General features: G+C 47.7%; 1 protein-coding gene across 1 annotated transcript in view; it reads right to left on the minus strand.

Annotated features, from left to right (window-relative positions):
* Positions 1 to 24,677: 24,677 nt before the first annotated feature.
* The window catches only part of LOC141097699 (nicotinamide N-methyltransferase-like), a 37,199-nt gene continuing 36,561 nt past the window's right edge, over positions 24,678 to 25,315 (minus strand). Inside the window, exon 4 of the mRNA XM_073585078.1 lies at positions 24,678 to 25,101. Coding sequence (XP_073441179.1) covers positions 24,678 to 25,101 — 424 coding nt within the window. The remainder of the gene's footprint in view (positions 25,102 to 25,315) is intronic.

Consider the following 25,315-nt stretch of genomic DNA (forward strand, 5'->3'; position numbering starts at 1 on the left):
GTCATTAACTCCACTCAGCTAATCATCATCATCAGCCCCAGGTGTTTGACAATCAGGCTCACTACCTTTCTTCACCAGAAGAGGGAGTTCCTCGGGCCTCAGTAGTGAAGGGGAAAATGAACTCACAACAGTACCTCCCCCTTGAGGAGGGGTCACCGAACCCTCAACCACGCCACCAGGGCGATCAGGGTGAGCCCGATGAAAGGCATGCACCAATCTTTTGGCATGAATATCAGAGGCAGAGACCCAGGAATTATCCTCCTGACCATAACCCTTCCACTTAACCAAATACTGGAGTCTCCGTCTAGCCAGACGGGAATCCAGCACTTTCTCTACCTCATATTCCATGTTACCTTCAACCAATACAGGGTCTGGAGGTGCAACCCCTGGAACAACAGGTTCAACAAACCTCTTCAACAAAGATTTATGGAACACATTATGGATTTTAAATGTGACAGGAAGAGCCAAATGAAAAGAGACCGGATTAATAATCTCCAAAATCTTGTAAGGTCCAATAAATCTAGGCTTAAACTTAGGAGAAGCCACCTTCATAGCAATATTTTTTGATGATAACCACACCATATCACCAACCTTAAATTGGGGACCAATGGTCCTATGTCGGTTGGAAAACCGCTGGGCCATTTCCTGGGAGAGAGATAACTTATCCACCACTTGGTCCCAGATCTGGTGCATTCTCTCCACCACAGTGTCAACCCCTGGGCAGGCAGAGGGCTCCACCTGCACTGAAGAAAATCGAGGATAAAACCCAAAGTTACAAAAAAAAGGAGACATCAAAGTGGCAGAACTAGCTCTATTATTTAAAGCAAATTCGGCCAAGGGCAAAAATGAAACCCAATCATCCTGATGAGCAGAAATAAAACATCTCAAATATGACTCCAAGGTCTGGTTTGTTCTCTCTGTCTGCCCATTGGTCTGAGGGTGAAAAGCAGAGGAGAAGGACAACTGAATTCCCAGCTTGGAACAGAAAGTTCTCCAAAATCTAGACACAAACTGGACTCCTCTGTCAGATACAATGTTCTCAGGAATCCCGTGCAAGCGAACCACCTGTTGTAAAAACAGGGGCACCAATTCAGAGGAAGACGGCAACTTAGGGAGTGGTACAAGATGAACCATCTTAGAGAACCTATCACAAATCACCCAAATAACAGTCATCCTTTGAGAGACAGGCATATCAGAGATGAAATCCATTGAAATATGGGTCCATGGCCTCTTGGGGACAGGCAAAGGCATCAACAACCCACTAGAGCGAGAACACGATTTAGACCGGGAGCACGTCCCACAGGACTGCACAAAATTCCTGACATCACGAGACAAGGAGGGCCACCAAAAAGACCGACTCACCAGATCTCTAGTACCAAAAATACCTGGATGACCAGCCAAAGCAGAGCAATGAACTTCAGACATCACTCTCTTCTTCCACTGGTCAGGAACATACAACTTTCCACTGGGACAACGCTCAGGTTTGTCCTCCTGGAACTCTTCCAGAGCACGTCTCAAATCGGGCGAGATGGCAGAAAGAACTACCCCTTCGCCTAAGATGGTAGCAGGCTTGGTCACCACAGGAGAATCAGCAAAGAAGCTCCTAGAGAGGGCGTCAGCCTTGACATTCTTAGTTCCAGGAAGAAAAGAAACCACAAAATCAAAACATGTAAAAAACAAGGCCCACCTAGCCTGTCTAGGGTTCAAGCGCTTAGCCGACTCTAGGTAAATCAAATTCTTGTGGTCAGTGAGGACCACGACTTGATGCTTAGCTCCCTCCAACCAATGTCTCCACTCCTCAAATGCCCATTTCATGGCTAACAGTTCCCGATTCCCCACATCATAGTTACGTTCAGATGGAGAGAACTTTCGGGAAAAGAAAGCACAGGGATTCATTTTAGATGTTACAGGATCCTTTTGGGACAAAACAGCTCCTGCACCAATCTCAGAAGCATCCACCTCTACCTGGAACGGAAGTGAGACATCAGGTTGCCGCAAAACCGGGGCGGAGATGAATCTTCGCTTCAGCTCCTGAAAGGAAGAAACAGCCTCCGGAGACCAATTTAACACATCAGCCGCCTTCTTAGTCAAATCAGTCAATGGCTTGGCAATACTAGAAAATTTTGCTATAAATTTCCGATAAAAATTAGCAAAATCCAAAAACTTCTGGAGGGCCTTCAAAGAAGTGGGCTGAACTCAATCGTAAATGGCCTGTACCTTGGCCGGGTCCATTTCAATAGTTGACGGGGACAAAATAAATCCCAAAAAAGAAATCCTCTGTACTCCAAAAAGGCATTTAGATCCTTTGACATACAGGGAATTCTCCCTCAAGATCCGGAACACAGTCCGAATATGTTCCACATGAGAATCCCAATCCTTGGAGAAGATCAAAATATCATCCAGATAGATAATCAAAAATTTATCGACAAAATCTCGGAAAATATCGTTCATGAAGCACTGGAAGACAGAAGGGGCATTAGTGAGCCCAAAAGGCATCACCAGGTACTCAAAATGTCCCTCCGGAGTATTAAACGCCGTCTTCCATTCATCCCCATGCTTAATGCGAATAAGATTATACGCCCCCCTGAGGTCAAGCTTGGTAAACCAGCAAGCACCTTTAACTCTGGAGAATAGATCAGAAATCAGGGGTAACGGATACTGATATTCAACAGTAATTTTGTTGAGAGCACGATAATCAATACAACGTCTTAATGATCCATCCTTTTTGGCTACAAAAAAAAAACTGGCACCTAAGGGTGACGAGGATGGTCTAATATGACCCTTCTCCAACGCCTCCTTAATATAGGATCGCATAGCCTCGTGCTCGGGTACAGATAAATTGAAGAGCCGACCCTTGGGAAATTTACACCCCGGGCTCAGTTCAATAGCACAGTCATAACTCCTATGAGGAGGCAGAGACGCAGACTCATTCTCACTAAATACATCATAAAAGTCCGCCAAATAATCAGGAACATTGTGCGACTGAGGAGAGGTGGAAAACACCGGAGCCTCACTAAAGGCACACCGACAACCCCAACTCACCACAGACACAGATTTCCAATCCAAAACTGGATTATGAATTTGTAACCAGGGAAACCCCAGAACAATAGTATCATGCAGATTATGTAACACCAAAAACCTGCAATTTTCTTGATGGTCAGGGACGACCCGCATTACCACCTGGGCCCAAAACTGAGGTTTATTTTTAGCCAAAGGAGTAGCATCAATCCCCCTCAAAGGGATAGGCGTCTGCAGAGGTGTCATCGGAAATCCACAACGTTTAGCAAAATCCAAGTCCATTAGGTTTAGAGCTGCTCCCGAATCCACAAAAGCCTTGGCGGAAAATGTGGACAGGGAGCAGATCAGAGTAATAGCCAGAAGAAACTTAGGTTGAACACCACCAACAGAAAACGTGTGTGCAAAGCGTTTCTCGCGTTTAGGACAGACAGAAATAATATGCAAGGCATCTCCACAGAAAAAACACAACTTATTACGCCTTCTGAACTCCTGACGCTGCTCTCTGGAAAAAACTCTATCACATTGCATAGGTTCAGACATATGTTCAACAGGTGGCAACACCTCTCGTGCAGCTCTGCGTTCGCGTAAACGCCGATCAACCTGAATGGCTAAAGACAGAATCGTCAAGACCAGAGGGAACAGGAAATCCCACCATAGTATCTTTTACGGCTTCTGACAACCCCTTCCGAAAAAGAGCAGCCAAGGCATTATCATTCCAGGTAGTAAGTACTGCCCACTTTCGGAATTTTTGACAGTACAATTCTGCAGAATCACGACCCTGGTTCAATGCCAGCAGGGTCTTTTCAGCCTGATCAATGGCATTAGGTTCGTTATACAACAACCCCAAGGCCTGAAAAAATGCGTTCACATTAGTCAGAATAGGATCATCTGGTTTCAAAGAAAACGCCCAATCCTGGGGATAGCCACGCAGCAAAGAGATGACAATTTTAACCTGCTGCGCGGAGCTCCCTGACGAGTTAGGCTTCAAGGCAAAAAATAATTTACAATTATTTTTGAAATTCAAAAATTTAGACCGATCCCCAAAAAATACATCAGGTGTAGGAATCTTTGGTTCAGCAGCATGTGAATGAGCAAGGTAGGCGGAAATTCCCCGCACTTCCGCAGCGAGCTGCTCCACACGATCAGACAATTGCTTTATCTCCATCGAGAGAAAAAAAATTCCCCCTACGGCCTCAGAGATATAGAGGAAAAAATATACACTTTTTTTTTTTTTTTTTTACAATTCTTCCCTGCTATTGAGTACCCTAGAATCTGCGGTATGGCGGGTGATTCTGTTATGATTGAGTCACCGTAGGAGGCAAAAATAGAAATGCTAGCTAAGTCCAGAAAACCAGAGAAGTTGGCAGCTATCGGATTGCAGACCCCTGAACCTATCAGCACAACTAGCAGTAGCCATGGGGGGGCTCCTACGATGCCCTAGGCCCCTCGATCACAGCCGGAGGACTACATAGCCTAAAGACAGAAAGGGAAATCTAAACTGCCCCAGAGCAGACCCCAAAGTAAAAGGCAGACCCCCACATATAATGACGGTGAAGCAAGAAGAAAGAACAAAACACAGACAGAAAGATAGACTGAGCAAAGATGGGGCCCACGCTAGCTTAGATAGGAAAGGACAGGAAGGCTGCTGTCTGCAATCCGTGAAAAACCCTATGAAAATAAGAGCCAACAAACTGACAGTAAAAAAGGCCCTGAAGATGCTAGGCTTCAAAAAAGCTATGTCAGTACTCAGGAATATTCTGAAGACAGAGCAACAGGCAAAAGGAGATTCAGCTCACCCCAGCAGGGAATGGCAGAATCCAGAAAAGCAAGGAAAACAAAACACTAATGCAAAAAGGCAAAGCAGAAATCTTAGCTTTAGATGAGCAGGAATCAGACTGGTTTCCTAGAAGTCCACAGAGAAATCACCCGCAGGCTAGAAGGGCGTCGGCAGCCTTATATCCAGTCATTAACTCCACTCAGCCAATCATCATCATCAGCCCCAGGTGTTTGACAATCAGGCTCACTACCTTTCTTCACCAGAAGAGGGAGTTCCTCGGGCCTCAGTAGTGAAGGGGAAAATGAACTCACAACAGAAGACCAAGCAGAATGGCGTGAGAAAAAATCGGGCAGCACGTAGAAAGCCACTCTTTCCCGGTGGAGAGCGCCGACTTGCAAAACAACCTCCTCAGTGACCATGGTGATGGGTTCCTGTAGCGGTTTGCCGTCAACTGAAGCAATTAATCGAGGATTCTTTAGGGTAACCACGGGAATCTGGTACTTGTCCACCTCTTCACACCGGATGAAGTTACCTGCCGAGCCCGAATCCACGTAGGCCACCTTGGACCCATGCCTCTCCCCTGAAAGCAAAAGGACAGATATCGTGAGGGCTTGAGAGGAATCATTAACACTTAGGGAGGCCTCTCTTACCTGGCCTAGGTGGAAGAGTTTCCCGGTCTCTCAGGAGAAGAACGAATGAAATGCGATGCTCCTCCACAATAGAGACATAGTCCTTGCACCTGCCTCTCTCTGACGTGACTCAGCCAACCTGACACGGTCAACCTGCATGGGCTCGGGAGGAGGAGTGTGGGCGGACCCAGCTGGTCGTGAACTAAAGGACCGATTTGCAGATGGGACTGGCCTGGTGGGTGTCCTGTCCCTAGCTGACTCCCGCGCGCGCTCCAGAAACCGGAGGTCTTTGTGAGTGGCCAGGGAGATGAGGTCCTCGAGAGTGGTGGGAGTATCCCGACCCGCCAATTCATCCTTTATCTTGTCCGATAACCCACGCCAAAAGGCTCCTACCAGTGCCGCATTATTCCAACCCAATTCCGAACACAACGTGCGGAACCGGATGGCATCCTGTCCAACACTCAGGGCGCCCTGGTGGAGGTTGAAAAGCGACTCAATAAGAGAGGCTACCCCTCCTGGCTCATCAAACACCTTACGAAAGGTATCCAAAAAGACCAGAATGTTTGAAACAACGGGATCATCCCTCTCCCAGAGATGATTTAGCCAAGACAGGGCCTCCCCCTCCAGATGGGACATGATAAAGGCCACTTTGGCCCTATCGGAGGGATACTGGTGAGGTAGAAGCTCGAAGTGAAGACTACATTGGTTTAAGAACCCTCTACAATGTTTGGGGTCGCCATTGTACCGGGGTGGTTTGGCAAGGCGAGGAGAGGGAAAAGAAGCGGGACCGGGGGGAGCTGCAGATACCACAGCGGCAGACTGGAGGGCCACCAAACGATTATCTACAGAGGCCATATAAGTCAAAATATGGGACTGGGTGTCACACTGCTGGCCCAGCTCCTGTTGGAGACTGGCCAGTTGAGCACCATTTCCCGGATCGGTGGCCTGAAGAGCTGACAGGCGCGACTCCATGGATTTCATTACGGACATGATGCACCCCTGGTTCTCCCGCAAAAAGAGCAACTCCTTTTGAGCTGGAGCAGAAGCATCCATGGCCTGATCGTACTGTTAGCGTTTCGCTAGACAAGGCGGGCGTCCGGGAGTGGACCCTCTGGACCGTGGCACCGAGGGGCTCCAGACGAGCAACCTGGTGGGACTGACCCCTATACAGGGACTGTTAGGAGCAGGCCCAGGCGTTCGAATGCCATGGCAGCTGGTACCAACAGGGGCGGCTCAGAATGGACTGGAGCGAGACAGAGGACCTGGTCCCACGAGCACAGGGAAGGCGTAGGCCTCAGGAGGAGACAGGAGTAGGACAGCAGGAGACAAAGACACGGGTAGACAGAACCGTTGTAGGACTGCAGTAATCAGGCACGGGTAGGCAGGACCGGAGTAGGACTGCGGGAACAGACACAGGTAGGCAGGACCGGACTAGGACTGCAAGAATCAGGCACGGGTAGGCAGGACCAGAGAAGGACTGCAGGAAACAGGCACGGGTAGGCAGGACCAGAGTAGGACTGCAGGAACAGGCACGGGTAGGCAGGACCGGAGTAGGACTGTAGTAACAGGCACAGGTAGGCAGGGCTGGAGAAGGACTGCAGGAATCAGGCACGGGTAGGCAGGACCGGAGTAGGACTGCAGGAACTGGCACGGGTAGGCAGGGCCAAGCAGGAACACACACAGGACCGGAGTAGAACTGCAAGGAAGCACAGGGACGTATGAGGACTGGGGCCGTGCACAGGGCAAGGGCACGGGAACCTAGTGTGCGGATAGCACATCAACGATCAGGCGCCTCCATTATTTGAGGGCGGCCTGAAATACCCGAGGACCTGCCCCCATTGGTCCGGCGGTGCTACCGGGTAAGGGCATAAGAACAGGCAGTGAGAGCTGGCCGTAGCCTATGGCGCATGCGCAGGGCTCGCAGTGACGTCACAGGCCGCGGGCTGGTCAGAGGATGACACCGCTGCCCACGGAGGAAGGAGAGAGGCTGCAGAGCTGGAAGGTGAGTATCAGAGCACGCGACAGGGGCCGTGGCAGGGCGTGCGACGGGGGCTGCAACAGGGCGTGCGATGGGGGCCATGGCAGGGCGCGTGACGGGGGCCGTGACACAGCAGTAGTTAGCGTAAAGAAAAAAGAAAAAAAGCACACATTTGTCATAGTGGTATCTCAATGCCAGCTCATATCTGTGCGTGTTCAAAGTTTGGCTAGTTTATGGCAGATTTCTTTTTTTGTCCTGGGTATTTACTGTACTTTTTTACAGCAGTATTTAGTAAAAAAATAAAAAAAAATACAGGCCACACATTTTTCGGTGTGGTATCTCCGTGCCAGCTCATATCTGTGTGCGCTGAAAGTTTGGCCAGTTTATGGCGCTTTTCTTTTTTTGTCCTGGGTGTCACTGTACTTATAGTACTTATAGTAGTTAGCAAAAAAGAAAAAAAATAACACATTTGTTGTAGTGGTATCTCCATGCCAGCTCATGCAGTCTGTTTACATACTTATTAAATCTGACAAGGCAAAACACATTTTTACCTAAAGACCAGATAGGTAAAATTTTGTTTTTCCAGCACACGTATCGCATTCAATTTGCCTCCCAAATCACCCTTTTGTAGTGGACATGTATAATAGTCTAGTCCATTTACAATGGGCAAGGTGCGTGGCAAGGGACAGGGAAGAGGACGTGATGGTGATGGTACAGGCCGAGGCTGTGGGCAAGCTGAAATTGGCCCACCAAAAACACCCACACCTTCTCGCTGGACCTTATTGTCCGAAGTCCTAGGGGACTGTGGCAAGACAGCACTATTGAAGCCCGAGCAGTGTCAAAAGGTTGTTGGTTGAATAGCAGATAACACTTCCAGTTACTTATCCACCACCACCAGCAGCTTGTCTTCAACACGGTCAAGTCACAGTAGCCGTGATTCTGGGCCGCATATTCCTTACCCTGATCCTCCTTCCTCCCACCATGCTGAGTGCCCTGAGACAATTGATCCCACACTCGGACACTCGGAAGAGCTGTTCAGTTTTCCATTTGGAGATTCATGCCTCTTGCCCGGTCCACTTGAAGCGGGTCAAGATGATATTCCATGTAGCGATGCACAAATCTTTGAGCAGCCAAGGTCACAAGAGGTGGACGATGATGAGACACAATTGCTGGAAAGTCAGGAGGACCAGGGTGGGGAAGTTGAAGATGATTTGGTGCATAATGTAGTAACATACCCAACCTGGCAGGAGGACATGCGGAGCGAGGATAGCAGCACACAGGGGGAGGTAGACGTGGCACTACTTCAGGCAGGAAGAAGCAATGTGATGGCTGCAGACAGAAGGCGTGCAACTGTTCCCTGTAAAACCAACCTGAGGGGAGTTGCCCGTCCCCCAAACAGGCTATTTGCAACACCTGTCATGCCAGCATCAGCAGGGGTAGCAAAACTACCAGCCTTACCGCCACCAGCATGATCAAGCACATGGCAGCAAAGCACCCGACTTTGTGGGCCCAACCCTATACTGCAGGAACAGTGTCTGCGGGTGACACCAAAGCTTCTTCCAGTGTTGTGCATGCAAACCAATCCCCTGTCCACGGTGCATGCGAAGATGCCCCCTGCCCTGCACCTGCCATTGCCCACAGTCATATAGCACCATCATCAAACACGTCCACGTCCTTGTCCCAGCGCAGCCTTCAGTTGTCCATACCCCAGTCATTGGAACATAAGCAGAAATAAGCAGCCAATGCCCCACAGGCCACAGTACTCAATTCTCATATTTCTCATCTGCTTGCGGTCAAAATTTTGCCATTCAGGCTCGTGGAGACGGAAGCTTTCTGCAATCTGATGGTGCCGTCCCTGCATTACACAAGAATGTATCCCACAACATTACCCGTGCCCTCAAGAATGCAGTTACTGGGAAAGTACACCTAACCACAGACACGTGGACAAGTGCTTGTGGCCAGGGATGGTACATCTCGCTGACGGCACACTGGGTTAACATAGTGGAAGCCGGGACCTAGTCAGACCTTGGGATGGAACACATCCTCCTGACACCAAGGATTGTGGGCCCTATGTCAGTTGTCAGTTAGGGTTGCCCCTACTGTGTAAAGCTCCTGCATCTCCTCTTTCTCCTCCTCCTCCTCTTCAGCCTCCATGTCTGAAATGAGCACATCAGTCACAAAGCTGGAAGCACTGCAGCACTGCCAAAGCAAAGCGGCAACAGGCTGTGCTGAAGCTAACTTGCTTAGGTGACAAACCGCACAATGCTGACAAGTTGTTGACAAATCTGAAAGAGCAGGCAGATGTGTGGCTGACACCGCTGAATCTCCAGCCAGACATGGTTGTGTTTGACAGTGGCAGGAAACTGGTGACGGCTTTGAGATGAGACAAACTGACACACATACCATGCCTGGCCTATGTGCTGAACCTCATTGTTCAACATTTTCTAAAAAGCTATCCGGAGCTGCTGGATCTGCTGGTTAAAGTACGCCGCCTGTGCGCACATTTCAGAAAGTCAGCTACAGCTTCAGCCACCTTTGACTTGCTTCAGCAGCGATTGCAGATTCCGGCTCACCGACTGGTGTGATGTCCCCATGAATTGGAACTCTACACTGCATATGTTAGAAAGGATTTGTGAGCAGAAGAAGGCAGTTGTTGAATACCAGCAGCAACAAGGCCGTCGTTTTTCAGGTTTGACTCCACACATAAGACCTCAGGAGTGGACATGGATGTCAGACATATGTAGCATCCTCCAAAACTTTGAGGAGTCCACCAAGATGGTGAGCTGTGATGAAGCCATAATTAGCGTCACCATCTCGCTCATCTGTATTCTGAAAAGCTCTCTGCTCACAATGAAAGAGGAGGCATTGCAGGTGGAGCATGAGGACTTGGATTAAGGAACCATACAGGGTAATTACACACAACCCAGACTCGTGTCATTCCAATGTGGATTGGTTGACAATGAGGAAGAGGAGGATGAGGAAGAACAGGAGCTATTTTCATGCGCTATAGACGGGAATACAACCACAACTGTCATGCAGTCTGTTTAGTGTGGATGACCTGAGGACAGGGAAGAAGAGGAAGAGGAGAAGGAGGAGGACACCTTGGTCAGTCATCCTGTTGGTGAGGACACAGAAGACTTGTCTGTTACCAGTCTGGCACACATTGCTGACTTTATGTTGCGCTGCCTTTCCTGTGACCCTCTTATTGTCAAAATATTAGGTACCAGTCTTACTGGCTAGTGACACTTTTAGACCCACGGTACAAGGATAACTTTCAATCTCTTTTTCCAGAGGCAGACAGGTGTACCAAAATGGTGCAGTACCATAGGGCCATTGTTGCAGAATTATAAAAAAAAATCCCATCTCAAAACGCTGTCGGCAGAGATAACAGTACGTTGGCCAACCAAGCAGGACAGGCGAGACAGACACAAGTCCACTCCAGCAGAGGCAGGGGAACACTGGCAAAGTTCTGGGACAGTTTTCTAAGACCCTCCCATCACCCATGCACTGAGGCACAGGGTAATCTCACAAGGAATGCAATCTTTTCTAATATGCTGAGGGAGTACCTTGCTGACTGTACCAACGTCCTCCGTGATTCCTCTGTACCTTTTAATTATTGGGTATCCAAGCTGAACACGTGGCATGAACTGGCTCTCTACGCCTTGGAGGTCCTGGCCTGCCCTGCCTCTAGCGTTTTGTCCAAGCAGGTTTTTAGTGCTGCTGGTGGCATTATCACAGATAAGCGCATTCGCCTTTCTACAGAAAATGCTGACAGGCTGACTCTTATAAAAACGAACAAGGGATGGATTGGGCCTGACTTCGCCACACCACCAAATGATGACAGCGAAGCATAAACTCCAATGTAGTGTTTTTTTGGGAGGTGTATTCCCATGCACCTCTTCACAACCAAACATGGATATACGGTTCCTCATTTTGGCTATTTGGTGTCCTCCTCCTCTTCCTCACCGTCCACCACCACTTGAACACCAGGGTGAATGTATTCACTCATGCTCCGGCCACTGTATGTTTTGGCAAGGGTGTTATGATGCCCATCACCAAAATTCAAAAAATATATACACCCCCATGGGGAAATGTTTGCCAGCCCTTACACTAAGTGTATGGGCATTCCAAGTCTAGGAGACCTGCTCCTATAAATTGGGCATATGGAAAGAAAGGTTGCACTCTATCATGCTAAAGCATGTCAATGTGGAATATATGTAATTTGAATTGCAATACAGCTTTGCAATATTTGGAAAAAATATATGAGACGCTTAGCATAAAATTTGGCCAAATATTATCTGCCCACCAGCCAAAGTCAAGGCGGTCTCAAATCTGATGGGTACCTACACTGTGTGAATACATCTCTAAGGCTGATGTCTGAATTCCTGGGTGAATGTGGACACCTCTGTCAGCAGTGCTTGCATTTATGGGTAAGTAGGGACCTGCTATAATTAAAATCACCACCTGGTGGAGGGCGGAGTGCTCGGTTAGTAAGCTAACATACAAAAGACAAAAAAACTGACTGGCACATCCAAACTAGTGTGAATAGGTGCATACCAAGAGGAGCTACCCCCATATACAATATACAAAGAAAGGTTGCACTCTATCATGCCAAAGCATGTCAATGTGGAATATATGTAATTTGAATAGCAATCAGATTTGAGACCGCCTTGACATTGGCTGGTGGGCAAATAATATTTGGCCAAATTTTATGCTAAGCATCTCATACATTTTTTCCTAATATTCCAAAGCTGTATTACTATTCAATTTCCTTCACGTCTCATCATCCTCCGCCACTAGATCACCAGCGTTAAAGTGTTCCTTGCTGCTACAGCCAGTGTTGAAATCCTAACAAGGGTGGGGGTTTTTGCTGGACGTTAAATACTTGTTATGGAAAAGGTTGAGATGTACCCCACGGGGAAAATGTTTGTCAGCCCAATACACTTAGTGTATGGCCATTACAAGTCTAGGAGACCGGCTCCTTTTTAATGGGACATTTTTTGTTAAGAGGCCCTCCTACATGTTTCTTCCAAGGGGGGATTGGGGTTATTGGGGTGCATATGACTTGGTAGCAGGGCAGGCCTTGCAGTCAATGCATAAGAAAACAGAATGGGAGTACAAAATGAATAATGTGAAGTGGATTTTCCTGTGCCCATCCAGTACCTGGGTTCAAAGGCATATTGGGGTGCAGATGACTTGGCAGCAGGGCAGGCCTTGCTGTCAATGCATAAGAAAAGAGCATGGGAGTACAAAATGAATAATGTGAAGTGTATTTTCCTCTGCCCATCCAGTATGTGGGTTCAAAGGCTTATTGGGGTGCATATGACTTGGTAGCAGGGCAGGACTTGCAGTCAATGCATAAGAAAAGAGAAGGAGAGTACAAAATGAATAATGTGAAGTGGATTGTCCGGTGGCCATCCAGTACGTGGCTTGAAAAAGCTTATTGGGGTGCATGTATCTTTAAGGCAAGCCAGGCCTTGCATTCAATGCAACATTTTTTCTGGAAGCCCTCCTGCACCTCTCATGAAAGGGGTATTGTGGTGCGTCGTAATTCTTGGCAGCCCATCCACTCATTGCATAGGCAATAACACTTTAGGAGACCCACTGTTTAATAATGGCCCTTTAAGAAGATTAATGCCACCTGATGCCCCGGTAAAAATAGGCTCTGTGACTTTAAGAGTCCCTCCATAAATGAAACAAGATGGTTCTGCTTATGTGTCACACACCACAAGGCCAGCTAGTGTTGTTAAATGTTACAATGATATTTCCAAGTAAATGCATTTGTATTGGTTGAAAGCAATGTTAAAGTTGAAAAACGCTTAAAAAACGCTGCGTCTGAACATAGCCCAAGTGGGGGAGGAACATTTTGATCTGGGGTTAATTATTTTGCCTTATATACAAGTCATTAACCTGGAAAGGATGTACCTTTACATATTTCCCAGTAAAATCCGTTTTGGTTTTGTTTTGGTATGTTTTTTGGTGTACCAGTAAAAATGGCATGAAACTCTGACAATATTGTTTAAAGCTGTGAACTAGGAGTGAGAAATGCTTCCAGGGGCGATCCCCATGATGTCCCCGTGTTATTTGAGCAGTATTTACATCATTTTCACACGTTTCTAGACCTTAAAAGGACCCCCTGGGGGATTGTGGTAAAAATGCTCGGGTCTCCCATAGACTTACATTGGGCTCGTTGTTCTGTCCGAGTACCTCAGTATTCCAATGTGCTCAACCTGAGTAACGAGCACCAGAGCATTTTAGTGCTCGCCCAACACTAGTCTCCGCCCATGCCTCGACTTTTGGGAACTTAATAAGATTACTGTGAGGAACACATACCCTCTTCCACTCATTCCCGATTTGTGTAATCAATTGTCCGGGGCCAAATGGTTTTCGAAGTTGGACTTGCGGTGGGCATATAACATCATCGGGGTACAGGAGGGGGATGAGTGGAAGTCTGAGTTCCTCACTTCTGAGGGGTTATTTGAAAATCTAGTTATGCCGTTCGGTTTGTCTAATGCGCCAGCGGTCTTCCAGAATTTCATCAATAATGTGTTCTCTGATTTCATTGGGTGGTTTGTGGTTATATACTTAGATGATATTCTGGTGTATTCATCCGATAAGCAAGCCCATATTGGTCATCTTCGGGCAGTTCTCCAGAGACTCAGGGAGAACCAGCTCTTCGCTAAGTTAGAGAAATGCTCATTTTTTGTCCAGGAACCGTCTTTTTTGGGGTTCATTGTCTCTGGTGAGGGGTTTCATATGGATCCAAAGAAGGTTCAAGCCATTGTGGATTGGGTACAGCCCATGACCTGAAGGGACTTCAATGCTTCTTGTGATTCACCAATTATTATCAGAGGTTTATTAAGGGGTTCTCTCAAGTGGTCAAACCTATCACTGATTTGACACAGAAGGGGGCTAATGTTAAGAACTGGTCAGCCTCAGCTGTAGTGGCGTTTTTGTCTTTGAAAACATGCTTCATGACGGCCCCGATTCTGGTACAACCAGATCCATCTGAACCCTTTGTGGTAGAGTTCGATGCCTTGGAGGTCAGGGTGGGGGGTGATGTTGTCCCAGGGCCCCGCCATGTTGACCAATTTGAGACCATGCACCTTCTTCTCTAAGAAGTTCTCCCCAGCAGAAAGGAACTGTTATGAATGAGTCACCGAAGGAGGAAAAAACAAAAATACAAGCTAAGTCCAGAAAACCGGAGAGGTTGGTAGCTATCGGATTGCATACCCCTGACCCTATTCACACAACTAACAGTAGCCATGGGGGGTTCCTATGGTGCCCTAGACCCCTCGTTCACAGCCGGAGAACTAAATAAGCCTAAAGAAAGAAAGGGGAAATCTAAACTGCCCCAGAGCAGACCCCAAAGCAATAGACAGCCCCCAACATGTATTGTCGGTGAAAAGCAGATGAAAACACAAACACAGACAGAAAGACAGGTTGAGTAAACGATGGGGCCCAACTAACTAAATAGGAAAGGACAGAAAAGATGCTGGCTGCAATCCGCAAAAATTCTGCCAAAATAATGTCCAACACGTCTGATAGAAAAAAGGCCCTGAAGTCACTAGACTTCAAAATCACTATATCAGCACTCAGGTATATTCTGAAGACTGAGCAAAAGATCAACTTGACCAGAGACAAAAAATGGAGCTCAGCCTGTACCAACAAGGGCAGGCAGAACACAAACACTAAGTAAACAGACAATATCTCATGGAAAAATAAGAGAGCAAATACTTAGCTTTCAGAAGACAGGTACTGAACTGGTTTGCAAGAGCTCAGAGCAGAAAGGATCACCAGCACCCCAGTAGGGCGTCGGCTGCCTTATATCCACTCAGTGATTCCGGGTGTCCAATCAGGCTCCACCTGTTCAGATGACAGGTTCTTCCCAACCCAATCAATTTCACTACCTCTCTTCACCAGCAGAGGGAGTTCATCAGACATCAACGGTGAAGGGGAAAATGAACTCACAACAAGGAACTATGATGTCAGCAATCGGGAACTTCTGGCTGTTAAGTTGGCGTTTGAAGAATGGAGGCATTTTTAGGAGGGGGCGGTTCATCCCATTACTGTGGTGACCGATCACAAGAACTTGGCGATCTGCTAAACGATTGACCCCCGAGGCAGGCTAGGTGGTCACTTTTTTTTTCCTGGTCCCAGTTCTCCATCACTTTTCGTCCAGGGTCCACGAATATTAAGGCCAATGCCTTGTCCCGGAGTCTGGATCCGGTGTCTCCCCCTGAACTTCCATCCTACATTCGTCAACCTGGCGTGGTGGTGGCTGATGTATCGTCGGGGTTGGAACAGGAGATTCGAGAAGCTCAGTCACTAGCTCCTCCGTCTAAACCGGTTGATAGACTGTTTGCTCCAATTCAGTTTCATCTCAGGGTTCTCCGGGAGTTCCATGACTCACTCGGCTCTGACTGGAAATCCTGAGATCGCGGCTACTCGTGGGGCCATTGCAAGGGTTTTTTGGTGGTCCTCGCCTACGTCGGATGTGAGGAAGTTTGTGTCTGCCTGTGAAGTTTGTGCCCGTGCTAAGAGCTCCCACAACCGGCTGGCTGGGGAATTGGGGCCTTTGCCAATTCCTGATAGACCATGGACACATTTGTCCTTGGATTTCATCACCAATCTTCCCTCTTCCAAGGGTAATACTGTCATATGGTTGATGGTGGACAGGTTTACGAAACAAGCACACTTCGTGCCCTTGGTGCCTTTGACCGCTGCAGAGACCTTGTCTAGGTTGTTTGTGTAGCATGTGGTTCGGTTGCATGGTGTGCCCTTGAGTGTGGTGTCTGATCGAGGAGTGCAGTTTGTGTCCAGGTTTTGGAGGGCGTTTTGCAAGAAATTGGGTGTTGCGTTATCCTTTTCGTCTGCATACCATCCAGAGACCAATGGTCAGACTGAGCGGATCAACCAGTCTCTGGAGCAAACTTTGTGCTGTCTTTCTAATACTAGACAGGATGAGTGGTGTGATGACTTGCCGTTAGCAGAGTTAGCATTCAATAATCGTGTTAATCACTCCACAAGCATGTCCCCGTTGTTCTGCAATTACAGGTTCAACCCACACTTCGGGGAGTTGTCCCGTTTGGACTCTGGTTTCCCCCGGGGCTGATGTAGAGGTACAGCAGTTGGGGGAGTTATGTTGGGAGGTCCAAAAGAATATTGGGGAGGCTCAGAGGAAGTTTAAGGTTTTTGGGACCCACGCTTCGGGTTGGGGATAAAATTTGGCTGTCCACTAGGAATATTAAACTTAAGGTTCCTTCGGCGAAACTGGGGCCTAAGTTTATTGGCCCTTATGAAATCACGGAAATAGTTAGCCTGGTGGCATTTCGGTTGCGTCTCCCATCATCCTTTAGGATCCCCAATGTATTCCATAGGGCCCTGTTGAAACCTTTGGGGGCTGTTGTGGAGGGGTCATTGGTTCCCTCGCCACCCATTTCGGTGGATGGTCAGATGGAGTACAAAGTGGAGCGCATCGTGGATTCTTGGATGGTCTGTCGTACCCTTCAGTATCTTGTGCACTGGAAAGGTTATGGTCCGGAGGACCGATCTTGGGTTCCGGCCCTGTTGGATCATGCCGATCGTTTGGCTAAGTCCTTTCATGCCCGATATCCTGGGAAACCTGGGGGTCTGGTGACTCCCCGTTGAGAGGGGGGTACTGTCAAGACTCGGGAAGGGGTGGTTCAGGGTCTGTCCTGGTCAGGTGAGGGTTAATTTAGTTCGTCTCTCTTTAGTTCTGGGGTGGCTATTCAATGCTTCTTTTTCCTGGGTCCGGTGTCGGTGATACCTCTGTTTTACTCGGCTAGAACAGCTGTCCCAGGTTACTCAGTTAACTATCGTTGTTCCTCTGTGTGCTTGTTCTGATCTGTGTATGACCCGGTTTGTCCTTTGACTCATTTCTGTCTCCCGTCTCTGTACCGTCCTGACTTCTCTGGGGTCTGACACACGGCTTCCCTCCTTACTATTCTCCTGTCCAGTCCTTCGGATCCCGCGCTCCCTCCTGGCTATTGACCCCCGGCTCGTTACTGACTTCTCTCTCGTCTCATCCTTCGATTCCTGCTACACTGTCTGGCTTCCGACCCTCTGCTCGCTTCTGACTATGTCCCCGTTATACATCCCAGTTATGGGGGCGCACAGTAGATGTGCAGGAGCCGCCTGTGTTTCACAGTCGATGCACCTCTATAATGGGGATAACGACTGACAGATATTTGCATATAGATGTAGGGTTGGCCCTAGAGTCCATTCCCCTGGTGGGCCCCAGACACCCCAGTCTGACCCTGCCAGTTACCACATCCAGCCAGCTACCATCCTGTCGCATGGTTGGCTCAGCCCCCATAGTTCCTTCTGACCTTGTGCATCCAGCTGGGCTCTAATCCTGTGTGTGCGGCACTTTGCAGTGCTCAAACTACCTTCTTGATGGCCTGTGTTCTCTGCTAAGCGCCCCCTAGGCTTCACTTCCAGTGACACCCACTGTGTATCATTACACTAGTCACTTACTGCCACTGAAATTCAGCTGTTTGTAGAGCTGGTGCAGAGTTTAAAATCTAATTTTTTGTTGGTAATACTGTGCTACTGAATAACATGAAAAAGCGAGGCATGAAAAATGGAAAAAGCGAGGCTGTGGTGGAATGGGGATTAGGCTTGTGTTCAAGGTGTACGTGGGGTAGGTGGCAATGTTTGTGAAAGCACTAGTGAGCCAACAACATCACGTCCTATGCAAAGAGAACTGACAGCTTCTGTTACTGGATGGGCTACTCCACTACCTTTTTTTGGCTGATGCACAGCAGTATGCCTTGTTGATGAGGCCCAGAAAGAGCTTGTGCTTGAGTGGATGGCAAGTGCCTCTACTCCTCTTCCTCCACCTCAACGTCACACCCAGTACAGTCCACAGATTTGGTACCCAAATTACCCTTGCTTCACCCCGCGTCCCAACTCTCCAACCATACAACTGACTGTACGGAACCACAGATGGGTAAGTCTGAAGAGCTGTTCACACATTCTATGCCATGGTCAGCAGAAGTGTGCTCAAAAGCTTCACAGAGTCAAGAGGAGGAAATCAGCAGCGATGCCCAAATTTTTTTTAGTTTGGATCCGGACAGGACGAAGTGGGGTCCAAGCAGCATCCTGACCACCATCACCAAATGAGGGGAGGTGATCCTGATGAGACTCAGATATCTGAGGCTCATGCTGACTGTACTGTGCTGTCAGGGCAGGAAAAGGGGGAGGGTGACTCCAAAGGTGAGAAATGGGATATCACAGAGTATGAGGATGATGAGGTGATAGATCCCAGTTGACATGAACACAGATGCACACAGCTGAGTAGGTCATTTCAGGAGGAAGACGAGGAGGTTACGTTACGCCGTACGTCGCAGAATTGTAGTGATGGAGCCATGACGAGCAATGCATCCTTAACCACAACTGTAGCTGTGACCAGCAGCATCTGCGGGTCTGCAGCTCGCAGGGGTGCAACGGTTGCTTAGCCTGGGTCTTTTTTGACACTGCAAAGAATAAGCCAACTCACATAATCTGCCAACTTTGCAAAAAAAAACTGAGTAGAGGTAAAAAGTGCAATAATTTGACTACTACATGTATTAACCTTCATATGCACAATCCACATGCGTTACTCTGGGAATCATCAGCCACCCCATCAATGGCATCTGCTACTTCTTCTCTGACACTGTGCCAACTATTGAGTCATAGGTATCTGACAACAGAACCTCAGGTTCTTTATCCATTCCAGTCACGCTAAGAGCCCACCATCAGCTGTAACGGAAGCGGACATGCCTGGTTTTTTTGACCGATCTCAGAGCAGAGAACAAGCACACCACAACTTTCTCAATCCACCATAAGATCTCCACCTGCACCTCCCTCATGGTTCAGCAGTTTGTCTGGATCTCCATACTCCACCCTCTCTCACCACTGCAGCCAGGCCATGGTACCGCAGTTGTGGTCACGTAAAGATTGTTTCCTCCTGCGCATGACAAAGCTAAGAGGTTGAACGCTACCATCTCCAATCTGTTGGCCACAGAAATGCTGCCTTTCCACCTGGTAGAAGCAGATGGTTTCCAAAAGCTGATGGCCATTGCAGTCCCCAAGTACCAATAACCCAGTTGCAATTACTTTTCTAAGAAAGCTATGCCTGCACTACACCAGCATGTCTCAGACAACATCACCCGTTCCTTGACTAAATCTATGTCTGCTAGGGTGCTTTTCACCACAGACACTTGGACGAGTAAGCATGGCCAAGGGCATTACATCTCGCTGACAGGGCACTGGGTGACTCTGGTGGCTCTGGTGGCAGGCGCTGCTCCACAAGTCTTGGAATCCCCAAGACTTGCAGGACAAACCTCTATACTTAACACTTCCTCCACTGCTTCTGCCTCCTCCCCTATCTCCTCTAGGACCTCCACCTGCGCCCTCTACCTCTGCCTTAATGAGACACATATCTCAACAGTGCAGAGTGAATCCCCACCTCCTCTGTACTGCGCTACCAGGGCTCACCGCAATTAGCCAGTGTTTGCTGGCCAAGTTTAAGCAACGGCTGTCTCCACTGAATCTGCATCCAGGGAAGGCTGTGTCTGATAACAGTGTGAACCTGGTGGCGGCCCTACGGTGAGGCAAGCTCACACACATGCCTTGCATTTCTCACGTCCTCAACCTGTTGGTACAGTCTTTTCTCTGAAAATCCTGGCCTGGGTGAGCTGCTGCAGAAAGCATGAACGCTGTGTGCTCACTTTTGCTGTTTGCACCCCTCAGGTCATCGACTTGCATCAATACAGAGGTCTTTATCCATGCCAGTTAAGAGGTTGATATGCGATGTGCTGACACTGTGGAATTCAATTCTGCACATATTTCAATGACTGTGGCAGCAGCAATGAGCGCTGATGCACTATGGCTACTAAGATGGTTAGTGCTAACAACGCCATCATCAGCATCACTATTCCGGTCATCTTTATGTTGGAGCAGACTTTGAATAGCCTCCGAGAGGAGGTGATGGTCCCAGAGGAAGTGGAGGATGCAGAAGGGATAAAATGGTCTCAAAGTTCCAGACTGCCATCACACAGGCAGGTGCTATGGGAGGGCGGATTACTGCAATAGAGTGGGACTGGTGATAGCAGACAAACTGTTAATGAAGGTGCAAGATCCAATGAATAAATGGAGGAGTAAGAGGTGATGGATGAGCAACTGTCAGGAGATGAAGAGGATAATCATCCCCTCTCTGTTGTTCGCGGTTGGCAGGAAGGAAAGAAGGAAACAAGCCTCAGTGTTACCCAGCCACCAACACAACATGGGCTTGGACTTCATGGTAGAGCCCGACATTTCTGTAACATGATTCCCATTTAGTTATGATTAGAAATAGTGCTGACTACTTGGTTGCCACTCTGTTAGATCCACATTATAAACATTATAAAACCAAATTTTGCCAGATGCTTCTCACCCTGGAAAAGGACCCGCAAATGCTGGAGTATCGAAACACGCTTTTACACAACCTTAAGGAAGGTTTTCCCCAAGACAGCAGTGAAGCACACAGTGCGCATTGCAGCTCTAGACTTTCAGCGTCTGGTACGTCAATTCGTCGACACCAAAACATTAGCAGTGGCAGTAGTGTAAGTGGAAGATGCAGTTTCTGTGAGTCCTTTGACACTTTTTTAGACCAGTTCGTGCACCAGCAAAACAGAGTCCAAGTCTTACATGTGGTGAACGAATGGAGAGGAAGGTGCAGGAGTATCTAGAACTGAATATCAATGCCTTCAGCTAGGGTTTGGACAATTTTACGTTTTGGTCTTCAAAAATGGATGAGGGACCTGAGCTTGCCTCACTAACCTTAGAGGTTTTATCATGTCCGGCAGCCAGTGTTCTCTCAGAACCTGTCTTCAGCACTGCTGGTTGTCGCCTCCTGATGGACTGATGGATAAGTGCAGCCAGCTGTCCACTGAAAGTGTAGACTGCCTAATGGATCTCCAAGGACTTTTGCACCCCAATCACAGACTATACAGACTGGGCAATGTTGCATTTTTTAGTATGCTGCAGTAATCTTGTGCAACTTCACTCTGTGATATCTTTAGTGTGGCTTCTGTGCCTGCCGTTGCTGCTGCTGCTGCAGATGTTAACACAAATTAGTGGAAATGTGAACAGTTATGGTTGGTCTACATCTGATGGGTTGGCTGTAGTGGAAGACATGTCACTCCCTGTTACACTATTTCTACTCTCGTGAAATTTATTTGAAAATTCCTGGTTCGGTGTCCATCTGCTGGGTTGGGTGTAGTGGAAGATCTGTTAGTCCCTAATATACTATTTATACTGTGGTTTAAATTGATGTCACTTTGGTGGTGTCTACCAATAATTTTTGTAAATGTGAACACTCCTGGTTAGGTGTTCATCTGCTGGGTTAGAGGTAGTGGAAGACCTTTCGGTCCCTGTTATACTATTTATTCTGTGGTGAAAATGATGCCACTTTGGTCATGTCTGCCAATAATTTGTGGAAATATGAACACTCTTGATTTGGTGTCCATCTGCTGGGTTGGGTGTAGTGGAAGACCTGTCGGTCCCTATTATAGCATTTCTACTTTTGTGAAATTTATGCTACTTCTGTGGTATCAGGCCCTCAGTATATGAAATTTGAAATCTCCTGATTGGTTCTACATCTGCTGGGCTGGGTGTACTGAAAGATCTGTCGGTCCTTATTATACCTTTTATATTGTGGTGAAATTGATGCCACTTTGATGGTGTCTGCAAATAATTTTTGGAAATGGGAACACTCCTGGTATGGTGTCCATCTGCAGGTTTGGGTGTAGTGGAAGATCTGTCGGTCCCTATTATACTATCTATACTGTGGTGAAATTGATGCCACTTTGGTGGTGTCTGCCAATATTTTTTGTAAATGTGAACACTCCTGGTTGGGTGTCCATCTGCTGGGTTGGGTGTAGTGGAAGATCTTTCAGTCCCTATTATACTATTTATACTCTACTGAAATTGATGCCACTTTGGTGGTGTCTGCCAATAATTTTTGTAAATGTGAGCACTCCTGGTTGGGTGTTCATCTGCTAGGTTGGGCTTAGTGGAAGATCTGTTGGGCCTTATTATACTATTTCTACTGTGGTGAAATTGTTGGCACTTTGTTGGTGTCAGCCACTAATTTTTGTAAATATGTAGACTCCAGGTTGGGTCTCCTTCATGCCTGTAGCAGTAGGCCTCCACTTTGTCTACCCGTGTTACTATTATCTTTAGATTTTTCTGACAATGGTAGTCTACGAAACTGATATTTGGTGCCACCTGAGTGTGGTTCAGCATGAAAGCAGGCTGTTGTATGTGGTATCAGGGCTTCCAGCACAGCAGGCCTTCACTGTTCCCTCTGTGGTGTTTGCAGGTACGCAGGATGCAGTGACGAGTCGCGAGACAGTTAGGTTCTTTCTATATTAACGTTTATAAGACCAGAGGGAACTTTACTCAGTCCCGGCCTGATCACCAAAAGGGTAACACGGGTTGCCCTCGCAGGGGGCTCTATACAAGCACACACAAACGGATAGAACATGACTACTCCCGGCAACAGCCGGTCACTATAGGGCCGCAGTATGGCCGAATACGGGTCCTTAATTATAAAGTCAACTTAGCCATCCAGACGTCCCTCGCCGTTCGGGTTGGTGGTCTTTCGGCGTAGTAGTTGCTGGGCCCAGTTGCTGAGACGATGAGGAAGACTTTGCGCACTCCGGCGCGCTGATAACACTGGAGCCCCACAGGCTCTAGCGTAGTCCTTGGACGGTTGGGCCGCAGCCCCTGGCCTGGGGCAAGCGGCAGCGATGTGTGGTGGCGAATGACAGGCCACCTGCGCAGCTAACGGCTGCGACGGGGAGTCCGCGGTCAGCAGAGGCCCGGCCCCTGCTGCGGACCGGAGCGGGACAGTGGTGGCCGCCGGCGGTACTGTACTTGCCGCGGCCACTGGTGAGAACAGGGTGGCTGCCGGTGGCGGGGAACAGACCGCAGCTGCTAGCTGGAGCGAGACCGCAGTGGCCGCGGGTGAGGGGAGGCGGCAGCGGCCACAGGTTGAACTGGGGCCGCAGTGGCCGCGGGCTGGAGCGGGGCGGCAATGGCCGTGAATGACCAGAAGAAGGCGGCGGCCGCTGGTCGACGCAGGGCAGCGGTTCTCAGACGGTCGTCTCGGCGCCATCCCACTGATGTCCAGAGGAAGTATCCCTCCTGTCTTTGGCCTCCTTCCTGGCTCAGGTGAGTCGCTCTGGCTCTCAGTCGCTCCCACACGATTTCCTGCTCCTTCTGTCTCATTCTACTGACTCATCGTCCCGGGAATTCCCCTCCTCCTTTATACTGGTCCCTCCCCCAGCCCATCTGTCTGTCACAACGGTCCTTCCCCGAACTCTGTCCCCCGGAAAGTTTCCCCCGAAACCCAGGTGACGGTCCCCTTGGTTCCGACCCGGACACTCGACGGGGACCCTCTCTCCCACACCTCACTCACCTCGTCTTACTTTGATGTTTAGTTGAAAGCTGTAAATGCTGGCCCAGACTACGCTACCTCGTACATGTCTGATTGCTGAAGTGCCATGCTACAATTTGTACTGTGGGTGAAATGAGGCCACTATCCCGATGTCTGTCCCTCATTTGATGTGCTTTGGCAGCTTTTGGGGCCATTAGAAGGTGTTGTGCATGCATTTGTTTTTGCCTCCCATTGACTTGAATAGCGTTTGGTTATGTTCGGCGAATAATCGACGAATAAATCAGTGATTATTGCAAATTTGATGATCATAATCTGAACCAAACATTCAAATATTTGCTCATCTCTAGTGAAAGGGTTAAAGCAAACTATTTTATACTACAGGAAAGATGTATATCTTTGTACCGTGTTAGCCAGTAGATAGAAAAATATTCAGGATTGAGAGTCCTCAGTAGTTGATACCTTTTAATGGAAAAATATTCAGGATTGCATAAATATGTGACTTCAGACTTTGTATTAGTCTAGCCTGATGAAGAGACCTGAGTAGTCTCGAAAGCTTGCAATGTGTTACCATCTTTTCAGTTAGCCATTAAAAGGTATCAAAGGTATCAACTACTGAGGACTCTCAATCCTGAATATTTTTCTATTTTATACTATAAATTGAAGTAGCATAATTTAAGGATTTGAAATTGCTTAGAAAAATGAACAGGCTTTTCTTTAATTTCTCTAAATAAGATAATTATGCTGGATTAATTATTATATCCAGTTTGAAGCTTTAATTTTTAAACTCTTCATATTCAGGCATAGTTTTTAAGCTTCTACTTTGACCTATTTCACTTTGTGAGCTGCAATAAATATGACTGCCTTACAATCACTATAGTCACTCACATCCGTTCTCTTCTTAACCTCACAACAATCAATGATAAAACCTTCTCCAACCAGAGCTTTCCTGACAAAATCCTCATCATAATTGAGAACATGAATCTTGTCATTCCCGACTTTTAGAAATGTTGTATCTAAATCCCCAATTAATATAATGTGTCCTCCAGGTTTCAGTAACTTTAAGAACTTCCCGAGATATCTCATGTAATCATCATGATCTTTGCTGATAACATCCAGGAACCAAGCACTAATTATACAATCTACTGGTGGTAAGACAACCGGATTCATGATATTCTCTTTCGTGAGATCACATTTTTTGATATAATGAAGGGCAGATCTCACTTTTTCTTCTCTGTCTTCAAACTTGTCACTGAAAGAAATGGGAAAAATGTAGATAGTTATTCTGTCTTCAAGAATTCCTTTTTGCCTCAAGGTGTATGGAGGTCTCATGTATCTCCACCATTACACTCACACAATGTTAGGGGAAGGAAGGATATGGCCTACTGAATTTCGATGTCTGCCATTTTTGCCTCTAGAAAAACATAATCAACTTTTTTTTAAAATGATGACTGTATGTCATTGAT

The sequence above is a fragment of the Dendrobates tinctorius genome, unplaced genomic scaffold (genome assembly GCF_039654945.1).
Source record: "Dendrobates tinctorius isolate UK_male_01 unplaced genomic scaffold, ASM3965494v1 ptg000086l, whole genome shotgun sequence".
Classification (NCBI taxonomy): domain Eukaryota; kingdom Metazoa; phylum Chordata; class Amphibia; order Anura; family Dendrobatidae; genus Dendrobates; species Dendrobates tinctorius.